At 41.2% G+C, this 15,186-nt stretch overlaps 1 protein-coding gene across 6 annotated transcripts in view; it reads left to right on the forward strand.

Annotated features, from left to right (window-relative positions):
- Positions 1 to 15,186, forward strand: part of LOC132225560 (histone demethylase UTY-like) — a 300,626-nt gene that overhangs the window by 89,561 nt on the left and 195,879 nt on the right. For all 6 annotated transcript variants that reach the window (XR_009450969.1, XM_059680653.1, XM_059680656.1 and 3 more), the window contains 2 exons: positions 10,575 to 10,633; positions 13,015 to 13,135. Coding sequence is in view for 5 of the 6 variants with exons in the window: in XM_059680653.1 (XP_059536636.1) it covers positions 10,575 to 10,633; positions 13,015 to 13,135 (180 nt within the window). In the remaining variant the exon portion in view is untranslated. The remainder of the gene's footprint in view (positions 1 to 10,574; positions 10,634 to 13,014; positions 13,136 to 15,186) is intronic.

Below are 15,186 nucleotides of genomic sequence, written 5' to 3' on the forward strand. Positions count from 1 at the left end.
TCCTGTTGTTCTGGACGATGTTTGCTCTGACCCTTACGGCATTCTTCAATTGTTGTGTGAGGCGACAATTTCCCGGTGTTTATCTATGCCGCCATCTTAGTTTCTCCCTGTTGCTATTTTTTTATATTTCATACTAGAGGCCTGGCACATGAAATTTGTGCATGGGTATGGTCTCTAGGCCTGGCCTGTGATCAGGACAATCTTTCCCAGCTTCCCCCAGCGGGCCCTTGCCCCGTTGCCATCCACCCCCATTTCCTTGTTTGCCATCAGGTGATTGGTGCTTGACAGCCAGGGGAAGGGATCGAGAGGTTGGCTGTTCCCGTCCATTCACTGGCCCCAGCCCCACAGTGTGTGGCCATCAGGCAATCGGAGCCTGCTTGCTGGGGAAAGGGACCAAGAGGTGGTCAGTGCACCTCATAGTGTCTGGTAATGGTCATTCTTGTCGTTCTGCCGTTAAGCTCAATTTGCATATTACCCTTTTATTATATAGGATAGAGGCCTGGTGCTCTGGTGGGGGCCAGCTGGCCTGCCCTCAAGGGAGTCCTGTATTGGGTTGGGGGTCCCTGCTCGGGGGCAGGGCTAGCCTGGGCAAGAGGCTGGGAGCTATTTGCAGACTGGCCCCTTCCCCAGCAGGGTAGGGATCTCTTCTGGAGGCGGGGCTGGTCTGGGTGAAGGACCACCATTGGTTTTCAGACTGCCCATGCCCCCAATTGGGGTGGGGCCAGTCTGGGTAAAGGCCTGAGGGCCGTTTTCAGGCGGGGGACACCCTGCTTGGGGTGGGGTAATCTGATGGGGCGGCACTGGCTTGGGCAAGGGGCTGCAGGCAGTTTGCATGCCAGCCACGCCCTCAATCGGAGTGGGAGTCCCCACAGAGTGGCGGTGCCAGCCTGGGAGAGGGGCCTGGGGCGGTTTGCAGGCCAGCCATGCCCTGATTATGGTGGGGGTCCTTGGTGTAGCATGGGGCCAGCGTGGGTGAGGGGCTGAGGGCCAGTTGCGGGCTGGCTACGCTCCCATCAGGGTTGAGGTCTCTTCTGGGGGCTTGGCCATCCTGCGCAAGGGGCTGAGGGCAGTATGCAGGCAGACCAAGCCCCTGGTTTTGTCAGGTAGGACATCTGATATACCGGAAGATGTCCAGTCTAGTTAGCATATTATCCTTTTTTTCGTATAGATGAGTAAAATTATATATTTCTTTTTGAGCCACCGATGTTGCTGCAAATGATAGTGTTTTATCTTATCTTATGGCTGAATATATTTCATTTACATATGTTCCACATCTTATCCAATTATCAGAGGTCATTGAGGTTGTTTCCATGTCTTGCCACCATGAATAATGCTGTGAAGTACATATCTATCTTTATGAATAAGTGCTTTAAATATGGGGAGTAGATACCCAGAAGAGGATTGCTGCTTCATATGTTCACTCTGTTCTTCATTTTTTGAGCAAACTCCATACAGATTTACAGAGTGATTGTACCATTTTATACTAGCATGGTGTTTCTTTTTGTTGTTAATCCTTGTGGACATTTTTTCCATTGATTTTTTTTTTTGTTTTGTTTTTAGAAAGGGTGGAATGGAGGGAGGAAAGAGACCTGATATGAGAGAAACATATTGATTGGTTGTCCCCTGCATATACACTAACAAGATTGGGGATTGAACCTGCAATCCCAGTACATGCTCTTGACCTGGAATTGAATCCATGACCCTTTTGTGCTCAGGTTGCTGCTCTAATTAGGGCTGGAAGTTTTTACTCCCTATTCCCTCCAACATTTGTCTTCATTTTCAAACTACATTTATTGAGGGTGATATCTATGTATATAAAAGCCTAAGCGACCATTACAACTGTGGACAGATGTTCAATGCAGGAGCTTCCCCCTGGTGGTCAATGCGCTTCCACAGCCAACCTCCTGCAGCCGACCAACCTCCCGTGGTCCCTCTCCCTGGCTGACCATCCCCGATGGCCAGCCCCAATTGCTGGCCAGGCCAAGGGACCCCACCCGGGCACGAATTAATTCATCGGGCCTCTAGTTGTTTAATAATATTATGTTTCAGGTAATTACATCATCTGCATATTGCATTGTGTATTTTTGTCTTCTTATAGACATTCTAATATGTGAGTTGTATCATTGTGGATTTAATTTTCATTTTCCTACAGTTAGTGCAGTTGAGCATATTTTCATGTATTTGTTGGTCATTTGTATGTCTTATTGGTTGAAGTGTTTGTTCCAAGTCCTCTATCCAATTTTGAATTGGATTGCTTTTTATGGCTGTTATTGTTGAGTTGTATGCCTTCTTTATATATTTTAGAGGTTATCCCCTTATAATCTCTCATTCTGATGGTTGCCTTTTTGTCTTATTGATGTTTTCCTTGGTTTTCTTTTTAGTCTGATATAGTCACATTCATTAATTTTTGCTTTTACTTCCATTTGGGATCAGATTTATAAAATGTCCTATGAGACGATGGTCCATGTGGTTAGAATAATTAAGTTGTATTTGCTTAGCAAGTTTGATGATTATAATATACTAGAGACCCAGTGCACAAAAATTTGTGCACTCGGGCGGGGGGGTCCCTCAGTCCGGCCTGTGCCCTCTCGCAGTCTGGGACCCCTCAGGAGATAAGGACCTGCTGGCTTAGGCCTGCTCCCAGGTGGCAGAGGGCAGGCCCAATCCCTAGGTGCAGCCCCTGGTCGGGCTCAGAGCAGGGCCGATTGGGGAGTTGGGGCGCCTTCCCCTGTTATGCACAGAGCAGGGCAGATTGGGAGGTTGCGATGCCACCCTCAGTCACGCTCAGAGCAGGGCCGATTGGGGGGTTGGGGCACCGCCCCGTCACACTCAAGGCAGGGTTGACTGGGGAGGTTGCGGCTCCACCCCCTATTACCCACAGAGCAGGGCCGATCAGGGGGTTGGGGTGCCGCCACTGTCACACTCAGGGCAGGGCCAATGGGGAGGTTATGGCTCTACCCCATCACACACAGAGCAGGGCTCATGGGGTGGGGCTGGTGCACCGCCCTCTATCACCCACAGAGCAGGGCCGATCAGGGGGTTGGGGAGCCGTCACTCTCACACTCAGGGCAGGGCCGATGGGAAGTTATGGCTCTACCCCGTCACACACAGAGCAGGGCACGTGGGTGGGAGGGGTTGGGGCGCCGCACCCTGTCACTCACAGAGCCGCAGGGCGATCTGGGGGTTGGGGAGCTCCCTCCTATCAGGCACAGAGCAGGGCTGATCAGGGGGTTGGGGCGCCTTCCCCTGTCACGAACAGAGCAGGGCAGATAGGGAGGTTGTGGCCCCGCCCCCTGTCACACACAGAGCCGCAGGGCGATCAGGGGGTTTGGGCGCTGCCCCCTGTCATGCTGATCCCGGTGCCGGGAGGCATATTACCCTTTTACTATATAGAATAGAGGCCTGGTGCATATGTGGGTGCCGGCTGGTTTGCCCTGAAGGGTGTCCTGGATCAGGGTGGGTGTCCCCACTGGGGTGCCTGGCCAGCCTGGGTGAGGGGATGATGGCTGTTTGCAGCTGGTCACACACCCTTCAGGGTGGCAGTCCCGCTTGGGTGCCTGGCCAGTCTGGGTGAGGGACTGAGGGCTGTTTTCAGGCTGGCGGGTGACTGAAGCTCCCAACTGCTCCTTTTGTTCTTTTTTTTTTTTTTTTTTTTAAATTCTGGGCCAGCTTTAACTCTGGATCCAGCTCTGAGGCCTCTGCTGCTGAAAGCAGATATCTGGTTTGTTTGGGTTCTATACTTGAAACACTGTATCAACTCCAGCTTTGAGATCTTGGGCCAGTTGAAAGCATGTTTCTGGGGTTTTGTTTAGCTTCTATATTTGTAACAATGTTTCAAACTGTAAGCCCAGAGGCCGGCAAGGCAGGCAGGGAACGTTGGATTCCTCCGTCACTGAAGCAAGCAAGCAAGCAAGCAAGCAAGCCTCATGTTAGCTTCAAGCTTCCTGGCTGCCGGCCACCATCTTGGCTGGCAGTTAATTTGCATATCTCGCTGATTAGCTAATGGGAAGGGTAGCGGACGTACGGCTAATTACCATGTTTCTCTTTTATTAGATAGGTTGGTTGTCTATATTCATTATACTGTATATTAAATCTCTAGGGTTTATTTTACTACTCTTGCAAGTTTGTACCAAGAAACAAAATCTGTCGCACCTTCCAAATTCCTACTGCCTGATAATCACAATTTCATTCTCTATTTTCATGAATTTTCTTTATTCCTTTTTCTTTCAATTACAGTTTACATTTAAGATAATGTAGCATTAGTTGCAGGTGTATAGCATAATGGTTAGACAATCATATTTTACAAGGTGGTTCCCACAATATTTCAAATACCCACCTAGCACTGTACATAGTTATTACAATACTAGTGCCTGGTGCATGAATTTGTGCATGGATGGGTTCCCTCTGCCTGCCCTAATGTGAGCCAGTCGGGGCTGGGCTGGTGTGGGGAAGCGGCTATAGGATGTTGTCTGCCAGCCCCACCCGTGATTGGGTGTGGGGCTGGCCTGGGGGAGGGGTTGCAGGAGGTTGTGGGCCCCAACCAGGGCCCTGATTGGTCTGGTTGGGTTGGCCACTGTAGTGCACGTCATAATGTCCGGTTGTTCCAGTCATTCTGGCATTCTGGTTGCTTGGCTTTTATATAATTAGATTGACTATGATCCATGTGTTGTGCTTTACATTCCCATGACTGTATTGTGACTACCAGTTTGTACTGAATTTGCCTTTTTTAGATTTATGAAGTATTTGTCTTTCTCTGTTTAAATTACCTAGCCTAGCATAATAACCTCTAGATCCATCTATGGTGTCCCAAATGGGAGGCATTTCTTCTTTCTTTATGGCTGAATACTATTCATTTTATATGTACTGTGTCTTTATTATCTGAAAATACTTTTGGTTCATAGTATTTTCTTACAGTTCTTTGTATTTCTGTGGAATCAGTTGTCATTTTTATTTCATTTCTGATATTATTTATTTGGGTTCTCTTTCTTGATAAATCTCAAATGTGTGTTTTTTTTGTTTGTTTTTAAATCTTTTTTTGTCATTATTTTTAGTGTTGTACCATTTTGATTGGAGCAGTTGCTTGATATTTTTTTCAAGCTTCTAAAATGTATTAAAACTTGTTTTGTGGTCTAACATGTGGTCTATCATGAAAAATGTTCTAGGTGAGCCTGACAATAATGTATATTCTGCTTTTTAGGGTGAAATGCTATAAAAATATTAGTTAAATTCATCTGGATTGATGTATCATTTAAGGACACTTTCCTTTTTTATTTACTGTCTGGATGATGTATTTATTGGTATCTATTGATGTGAATGCAGTCTTTAAGTTTTCTGCTATTACTGTTGATCTCTTAGTCAGTATTTGCTTTATATATTTAGGTGCTCCATCATTGGATGCCTAAATGTTTAGGAGGGTTATATTCTTTTACTGAATTGATCCCTTAATTATTAAAATGTCCTTCTTTGTCAACTTGTTTGAAAGTCTATTTTGTCTGGGATACGTATTGCTACCCAAGCTTCTTGTTTCTACTTACATGAAATATCTTCTTCCATACATTACTTGCAATCTTGATCTGAAGTGTGTAGACAGCAAATATATGGTTATTGTTTGCTTACTCAGTCAGCCAACTTGTGCCTTTTGATTCGACAACTTAATACTTACATTTGAAGTTATTAGTGATAGGTATGCAGTTATTATTTTATTATTCACTAGAGGCCTGGTTCACAAAATTCATGCAGGCGGGGGGAGGGGTTGGCGGTCCCTCAGCCTGGCCTGCACCCTCTGCAATTTGGGACCCCTCAGGGGATGTCCAACTTGCCTCTTGTAATCTGGGACTGCTGGCTCCTAACCGATCGCCATCCTGCCTGTCTGATCACCCCTACCTGGCTGATTGCCCCTGCTTCCCTGCTGGCCTAATCGCCCCTAATCACCTCTGCCTTGCCCCACACCAGGGACCCAGGATTTCCTCTGGCCAGTCGCAGGCACCTGGGACCTGGGCTTCCCTCCCTCTGGCTGGCGGCAATCACCCAGGACTCAGGCCGGCTTCATCCGGGGCCAGTCGCAGTTGCAGGCGACCATAGGTGGGCAGGCACCCGGGACTGTAGGTTGGGCGGCTTGTCCCTCTCACGGGCCTCAGGCATAGCCGCTGGCACCCAGGACTGTGGGTGAGTGGCTTGTCCCTCTCCCAGGCTGCAGCCCGAGCCGCTAGTGCCCGGGACCACGGGGAGGGCGGCTTGTCCCTTTCCTGGGTTGCAGGCACAGGTGCACCTGCTAGCGCCCGGGACTGCGGGGCGGGTGGCTTGTCCCTTTCCCGGACCGCAGCATGGCTGGTCCCCATTTGTCTCTCATGAGCTCATTTGTGCCTGGCTGGTCCCCATTCCTCTCTCCCCAGTGTTGAGTATATGAGCCGTTATGGTGTGATGGGGTGAGGGTGTGATGACCATTTGCATATTAGCTCTTTATTATATAGGATTATATAGGATACTTACGATTTTTTCTTTCATTTTCTTAATCAAGTTTTTTTTTATTTCTTTGCAGTAGTTTTATGGTGATGAGCTTCTTTAGTTTTTTTTTTTTTTTAATCTAGGAGGCACTTTATCTGTCCTGTTATTCTGAATAATACCCTTTCTGTGTATAGTAGTCCTGTTTATAGGTTCTTTTCCTTCACAATGAATATTTTGTGCCAATCCCATTGGCCTGAAAAGTTTCTGCTAAGAAATCTGTTGACAGTGTTATGGGAGCTTGTCTGTATATGTAAGTAACTGCTTTTCTTGTGGTGCTTTCAAGATTCTCTTTTTGTCTTTAACCTTTGACATTTAAAAAAGTTTTTTTATTGATTTCAGAGAGGAAGGGAAAGGGGGAGAGAGAGAAACATCAATGATGAGAGAGAATCATTGACTGGCTGCCTCCTTCACGCCCCCACTGGGGATTGAGCCCGCAACCCAGGCATGTGCCCTTGGCTGGAATTGAACCCGTGACCCTTCAGTCCTCAGGCCTACACTCTATCCACTGAGACAAACCGATGAGGCTGTTTGGCATTTTAATTATGATATGTCTTGGTGTGAGCCTCTTCTGGTTTGCCATGTTCGGGACTCTGCATTTCCTGGGCTTGTATGTCTGTTTCTGATGGAATTATAGTCATTATTTCTTCAAATACATGTTTTCAGTGCCTTTCTCTGTCTCTTCTTGTGGTGCAAATGGTTTTGATGCTCTCCCAGATGTTCCTTAAACTGTTCTTATTTTTTGGATTCTTTTTTTCTCTTTGCTGTTCTGATTGGGTTTTTTTTCTCCTTCAAATTGCTTAGTTTATTCTCTGCTTCATCTAGTCTGTTGTTGATTCCTTCTAATGTATTTTTTTTTATTATAGTTATTGTATTCTTTTTTTCTGACGTTATCTTAAGATTTTTATCTTTGTTCAAGTTCTCACTTCGTTGACGTCCATTTCCCTAAGTTCATTGAGATTCTTATGACTAGTGGTTTGAACTCTATGCCTAGTAGATTGCCTTTCCACATTTTGTTGACTTTTTTTGCTGGAGTTTTATCCAGTTCTTTGATTTAGCATGTTTCTTTGTCTCCTCATTTGGGAGCCTCTCTGTTTGTTTCTTTATATTTAGGTATAGCTGCTAAGTCTCCCACTCATGGTAGGATGTCCTTATGCAGTAGGTGTCCTGTTGGACACCTTGAAAGTGTCCAGAGGTGCATACTTTTTGGTCACCTGAACTGGTTGCTGCAGTTGTAAGTTTAACTTTGGTTATTGTTGGTACATCAGTTATGTGATTGAACTCCTCACTGGCTGGCTATGAGGACTGGCCATGACAAGCTGCTGTCTGGGATCTGACCCAGTGGAGTGGCATGTGCCCCAACAAGGCTTTTCCTAGGTGCCAAAACCATCATTTGGGTTTGCTGATTCTGAAGTGTGCTCAGGTGGTTCTCTACTGTTATGTAAGCTCAGCTACTGGCATTTGGTTATGGTATCTTTTGGGAGGCACTCTGTTGCTGGCCAAGTTCATCTGCTGCTGTTCCTGCCCTATGTCACCTGGTGATTGTAGTACCAGTCCTGTGTTCTGAGCCACCGGGAGAGGCTAGATTCTAAGGAAAGGTTGCACTCTGAATCAAGGCTGGTGCCCCAGTGTGGGGCCTCAGGTTTCTCCGCAATTGCACAGGGCACACTGATTACATCCACCATTTTCTTGGTACCTGCGGGGTCTTAGAGTTTCTAGAAAAGTTTGTAGCGTGGGCCAACCTCATACCTTTGAGGCTCAGGTTACTGAAATAGACTAGGGTGCTATGCCAGTTGTGTTGGTCTGCAAACTGTGGTTGGGGTGAGTGGAGTTCACCTGGTTAATTCATATCTGGTGCTCATTTGTGCATGCAAACTGTGTGTGAGGAGGTCTAAGCAAAGGCTCTTCAAGCCCTTGCCCTGAAATCACACAATTCAATTTCTTTTGTGAATGTCCCTGCATCCTTTGAGCTGCTGTTCTTTCACTGCTGGAGGTTAAGGGGATTGTTTGTACATAAGTGACATATGCAGACACTTGAATTGGAAACCTGGCTCTCCAGCTGGAATCCAGGCTGATTTTCACAGCTGGATGTTGTGAGGACTCCTCTTCCTGGCACTAGTGCTTCAAACTATGTAGCGCAGTGTGGGCTTAGGATCCCTAAGCTTCCCAGAGGGAACTTATGCATTAGAGATATCTAAGTTCTTAACTGCCATACAAGGTGTGGGACTAGCCCATTTAGGTCCTTGCCTCTCCCACCATTCTCCATGTGGCTTTTTCTTTATTAGGGGAGTTCTGTTTAGTTATCTACAGATTGTTTTGCAGGGTGATTGTTCAGTTGTAATTTTAATGTGTTCATGTGAGGTGGCAAGCACAATCTTTACCTTACTCGGCCATCTTAATTGGAGATCTCAGTATCCGTTTTTATTTTCTTCGAATAAATACTTAGTAATGGAATTGCCAAAACAGTGTTAAATCTATTTTTAAGTTTGAGTAGTACATTATGTTGAACCAATTCAGTTTTCACCAGGAGTGTATGAACTTTCTTTTCTTCACTTGTTATCTCTTGTCTTTTTGATGATAGCCATTCTAGCAAATGTAAGGTGATATCTCAATCTGATTTTGAAATTATCTTCCTAATAATTAAATGTTGAACATCTTGACCATTTGAATATCTTCTTTGTAAAAATATCGATTTAGTTCTTCTGTCCACCTGTTTATTTTTTGTCCTCACCTGAGGCTATCCTTAGAGAGAGGAAAGCAGAGAGAGTGAGAAATATTGATGTGAGAGAGAAACATTGATGGATTGGTTACCTTCCATACATGCCATCCCTGAGGATTGAGCCTGCATTCCAGGCATGTATACTGACCTGAAATTGAACCAGTAACCTTTGAGTGCACACGGTGACATTCCAACCAACTGAGCCACTCCGGCCAGGCAGTCACTTTTAATCAGAATGGTTTTTTGTTGTTGCTATTGATTTGTAAATACTGTATATATTTTGATATTACTCCTTGGTTTACATATGTGGTTTTTATAGATATTCTCCTATTCTGTAGTTTGGTTGTTTTTAATGTTGTTACTTTTGCTCTGCAGAAGCTTTTATGTTTGATATTTTCCTCTTTATTGATTTTTGCTTTTATTGTTTACATTAGAGGCTCAGTGCATGAATTCATGCATGGGTGGGGTCCTGCCCTCCCTGAACGGCCCATCAGGCCAGGTTGATGAGGGGAGGGGGGGAGGGGGAGAGGAGACTTGGGAGGTTGGCCAGCCAACCCGCCCCTCATCAGGGTGTGGGGGCTGGCCGGGGGGAGGGGCCTAGGGTAGTTGGCTGGCCAGCCTTGCTCTCTGGTTGAACTCCTGGTCGAGGGGACAATTTGCATATTAGTCTTCTATTATATAGGATGTTTTGTCTAATTGCAAATTATTTTGTTAAGACAAAGTGTCAAGGTGCTGTTTCTACATTTTCTTTTAGGAGGTTAATAGTATCAGGTTTCATGATTAATATTACTCTCTGGTTGTTTCGAATTAATTTTTGTGAGTGATATAAGATGGTTTCAATTTCACTTTTTTGGCACGAACTTTGCATGTGTTAATCTGTTTTCTTCACCACCTTTTGTTGATGAGACAACCTTCTTGCCATTGTGTTATCTTGGCTCTCTTGTTGAATATTAGTTGAGTGTAAATGTGGGGGTTTGTATCTGTGCTCTGTGTTCTGTTCCTTTGGCCTGTTCTTTTTTGATGCCAGTACCATACAGGTATTTTTTATAGCTTTGTAGTATAATTTAAATTAGAAAGTATAACACCTCCAGCTTTGCTCTTTCTCTGGATTGTTTTATTTGTTTTCTTTTTGTGTGTGGTTTTCACAAATTTTAAGATTTTTAAAAAGTGTTTGTTTTTTTCTCTAGAGTTGATTAAAATGAAACTAGAAAGGTTTCTTCAAGCTTTTAGTCTTCTTCCATGTTTCCTGTTGACTCATGATTTTATTGTTTCTTTTAGTCGTATTGTAAGATGTGAAAGAATTTTTAGAATTTAGAAATCTAAAATGTAAAACCTTTACTATTCTTTTTAACAGAATGCTGTCTTTTTATATGGCCTTGGTTTGGTTTACTTCTACTACAATGCATTTCATTGGTAAGTTGACTTACAGTAGAAGCTTTCAGTGTGTGAGTGTATGTGTAAGAAATAAGTACAAAATATTTTAATATAGACACACATTTCATTAGTAGCATATTTATTTTTTTAAACTTCCACTAAAGGTTAACCCTCATTATAAACTCTCAGTATTTTTCAATTAGGATATGCCTTTCAGTGTTGAGGATTAACAGCACTAGTCAGTGATATGTAAGATTTTGTATACTGTTTTCTAAAACTTTTTTCAAATTGGCTTTTGTTTTTTTTATTTACATGTTATGAGAATTCACAGGAAGAGTACATGGCCAATGTTTATAAGAATGTTGTCTAGATCATTCTGAATATTAATACAGAGTTCTTAAATTTGCATTGACCAGATTTTCATGTCATTTTCCAGAGGAGAATATTTAGCTTTTAGTCACACAATTGGACTACTAATTTACTTAATTTGTTGGCTTTGGGGTTTTTTAATTATGCTATGTTTAGATGCACTACATTGCTTATTAAATAAACTTGAGGATTGTAGATGTTACGACTTTTTTTTCCCTGTTGAATGACACATTGCTTTGAGAGATCTTAAAATTAAACCACCCCTTTTTTTGTAAGAACCTTATTTTAAAATGAGCCTAGATTAAGACCATTTTAAGGTCTTTGTAAATTTTCTGAAGAATCCTAGTCATGTAATTCAGAATTCTGAACTTTTTAAAACTAGAAAAGATCTTAGAGATCACATAGTTTCTTAATTCTTTCTTTTTGTTGATAGGGGAAATAAGATGGTGTTAATTTTTACTCCATATTTCTTATCTATTTATTTAGGGGACAGAAGCAGTCTTTGAGTTCAGGTCCCTACTCTATTAATTTAAAGCATACATATTCCAAACTGAAAGAAAAACATGGTGTGTTTTTTTTGCACAACTATCAATATTATATTCATAGACTTGTGATCACTTATAAATGGGAAGAGGACAAGAGGTTACAATAGTTAGAGATAGGACTTAATCAAGTTTATAGGGAAATTTTTTTAGAAAGAAATCTAATAGTTATACTAAATGAAATAATTTGTTGTGGTTTGTGCTACATGAAGGTGGAATGATGTCTACTTTTTAATCAGTATTTACAGTTGTTTGTTCACATAGATACAATTATTTTAGCTAGCCAGAACAAATATGCATAAAATTCAATGTTAGGCTGGTAACAAAGAACTTTACAGCAGTTTTACATAGTTAAGATAAAAACCATGAGCCTCTATAGATTGCAGAAAATAAAATAAAATAGTGAGCTAAGTCAGTTTACATTGAAAATATTAATTGCTTTAAATATAGCTTTGGACAAATTAGATTTATAATTGTTCAAATAAATGATATACAATTGAGTAATAATGCAACAGTAAACTGTTTTGTGTGCTTACAACTCTAAACCTACTTTTGCCAACCTCTGAATATATGTGAAGATGTTTGTGGAGAAATGATTATAAATTTTTAGGTAACTCATTTTTAAATGATGTCTATGTATTTCCAAAAATGCTCAGTTTTGTAGTAAATGTATATATAGCCATGCAGTTTTAGAAATAAGACAAACTAATGACTTACTGAAGTGCTTTCTCTTCATGGTATGCACATCTATTTGTAGTACAAATAAAATTGACTTTGAAACATTAATATTCTAAAAGTGATCTCTAGGGGATACAGTATTTAACATCAAAATGAAGTTTTTTCTTTTTGTCTTTTTTCATGCTCATTAGTAATTCAAAAAATTTAAATGCTAAGAAATATTAAAAATGTGTCTGGTATATCTGGAATTTTTAATGGTAATCAACCCCTGTTAAAAAGACAATTAAGACAGAATACAATTAAGACAAAGGTAAGCTGATAGGTTGAGGTATGTAGACAAATCAGCAGTCTCTAAATTCTGGGCCGTTGATTTATGGCAAAAGTGGCGCTGCATTGCTGTAGACTTAAGAATGGTCTTTTCCAGAACTTATTCTCTTTTGTAGAAATTGAACATGGAAAAATTATATACTAGCCACTAACTATTTTACATAATACTCTTACAGTAATACTTCTGAAAGTTGATTTCTATGGAACTGTATATATCCAAGTTTTATTATTTTTATTCTCTTGCCCTCATAAACTTTCTTACTATACTATTTCTAAGATGTTTTGGAAAAATTTAAATTGATTATTTACAATCAAAATGTTGTAAATATTGTTGAATTCAACTGACATTCCTTAAGTTTTTCTAATGCCATTTAATATTCATAATGTTTTAATAAAATTGTTATATTTGTAAACATTGTTGTACCAGAATGTTTCTTGAATTACTAAGGAAAATACCTGTAAATAACTAGAATCTTACAGTTTCTTATGTCTATATTCTTTAAGGGCAATTAAGGCATTTCAGGAGGTGCTTTATGTTGATCCCAGCTTTTGTCGAGCCAAGGAAATTCATTTACGTCTTGGGCTTATGTTCAAAGTGAACACAGACTATAACTCTAGCTTAAAGGTAGGTGGTTGGGGCATTTCCTAGATATATTATATCTGTATTATTTGAGTTTGTATTTAAATGATAAGAGCATTGAGAAATTTGGAATTTATATAACAATAAAAATGAAGAATTTAGGATATGAACTAAAAGATTTAAAAAAAGGATTGGCTTTCAGGGCACAAAGTAGATTATACATATAATGCTAAGATTTGCAAAATAACTTAAAACATATTTTTATTGATTTCAAAAAAAAAGTTAGAGGGAAAGAGAGAAACATCAATAATGAGAGAGAATCATTGATGGATCTAACCTCCTGCACACCCCACATTGGGGAATGAGTCAGCAACTTGGGTATGTTCCCTGACTGGGTATCAAACCGTGACCTCCTGGTTCATAGGTCGATGCTCAATCACTGAGCTATGCTGAAATAACTTTTTAGTGCTTTATATTTTTTTTGGTTTTTGTTTTTAAAAAGATGAATACCAGAGTTTCTGACCCAGAAACAATGAATGTTTTATTTCATTTGATATGTAAAACACTTTTCTACATGTGATGGCCACCAGAGACATATAAAGTATATATGTTAGTATATGAAGAGAGTATGTGTGTTAGTGAGGTTGTAATTGGGACCTAATTATTAAGTTTACTTTCTTATGGGTCTAATTAGAAATCTACCCACTTCTAGTTGGGGGGCATGTGTTATAGTAGAATGATAGAATAATAGATTATCCTTTATTAAAGCTTGTAGATTGCTAGTTGGTAAGTATAAAAACATTTGGGAAAAATAATACATTAATTTTAAGTGCCTTAATCTGATGAAAACTTGATTTGTCAAAACTTCTAATTTTTCAGAATTTCTGTGTTTTTGCTATCATTTTATAATTTCTAAGGTTTTTATGGGAATAGAACTTTCCTACCTGGCAAACATGCATAGCTCTTCGAAACAATATGGTTTTCTGGAAAAAAAAAAAAAGGTTTTGTGAATTTGTGATTATGTAGAATGTTTGTTCTTTTTTTGCATATAGATCTGTTATACATTATCTTTTTTAAAAAATATATATTTCTTTATTGATTTCAGAGAGGAAGGGAGAAGGAGAGAGAGAGATAGAGACATCAATGATGAGAGAATCATTGATCGGCTGCCTCCTGTACACCCCCAACTGGGGATCAAGCCGGCAACCCAGGCATGTGCCCCTGGCTGGGATCGAACCTGGGACCCTTCAGTCCGCAGGCCGACACTCTATCCACTAAGCCAAGCCGACCAGGGCCTGTTATTCATTATCTTTATTGCAAAGACTGTGTGCATGTACCCAGTGTGTATGTACATGCCCTGTGTGTGTGTGTGTGTGTGTGTGTGTGTGAGAGAGAGAGAGAGAGAGAGAGAGAGAGAGAGAGAGAGAGAGAGAGAGAGACTGAGCTCCCTAACTTAAGGTCAGTCCTAGAACTAAGTTACTTTATGTTTTATGTGTGTGTGTGTGTGTGTGTGTGTGTGTGTGTTTATGACAGTAAGAGAATACAAATCAAAATTGTCAAAGGAAATAGGTACAAAAGAAAGAGTCCATAAAAATTATTCTTGCAAGGCGCCAGTTCTCTCCCTTTGCAGTCCTGTGGATAGCACTGATTTCCCCACCTTTATGTGTGAATCATAATACATATGGACTATTACTAACCAGGGGCAATACTCAAGCCTTTCTTTCCAGGGCTCTATTTTTTTTTTTTTTCCTATTTTCTATTTAATACTAGAGGGCTGGTGCACAAATTCATGCACATTGAAAGGAAATTAATTAGGAGAAATCTATATTATAAAAGGCCTGTGGCCCTAACGCCATAACGACCAAAGACCAGCGCGGGTGGGAGGGGCTGTGAGTGTCATGAGGCCCGTGAGAAGGGAGGGCAGGACTGCGTGATTGTGCGTGCTGGGCTTCTTGTATTTTAATATCGCTGTTTGCCCTTTCTCTGTTATAGAAGTGTTAACCAAATTCACGATCGACAATGACAGATGGAAACATATGCGTGCGATTGGCACCTGCAAGAACTTTATATATATAGATAAAGTTGCTTAATTAGAC

This window comes from Myotis daubentonii, chromosome Y, assembly GCF_963259705.1.
Source record: "Myotis daubentonii chromosome Y, mMyoDau2.1, whole genome shotgun sequence".
NCBI classification, from domain to species: Eukaryota; Metazoa; Chordata; class Mammalia; order Chiroptera; family Vespertilionidae; genus Myotis; species Myotis daubentonii.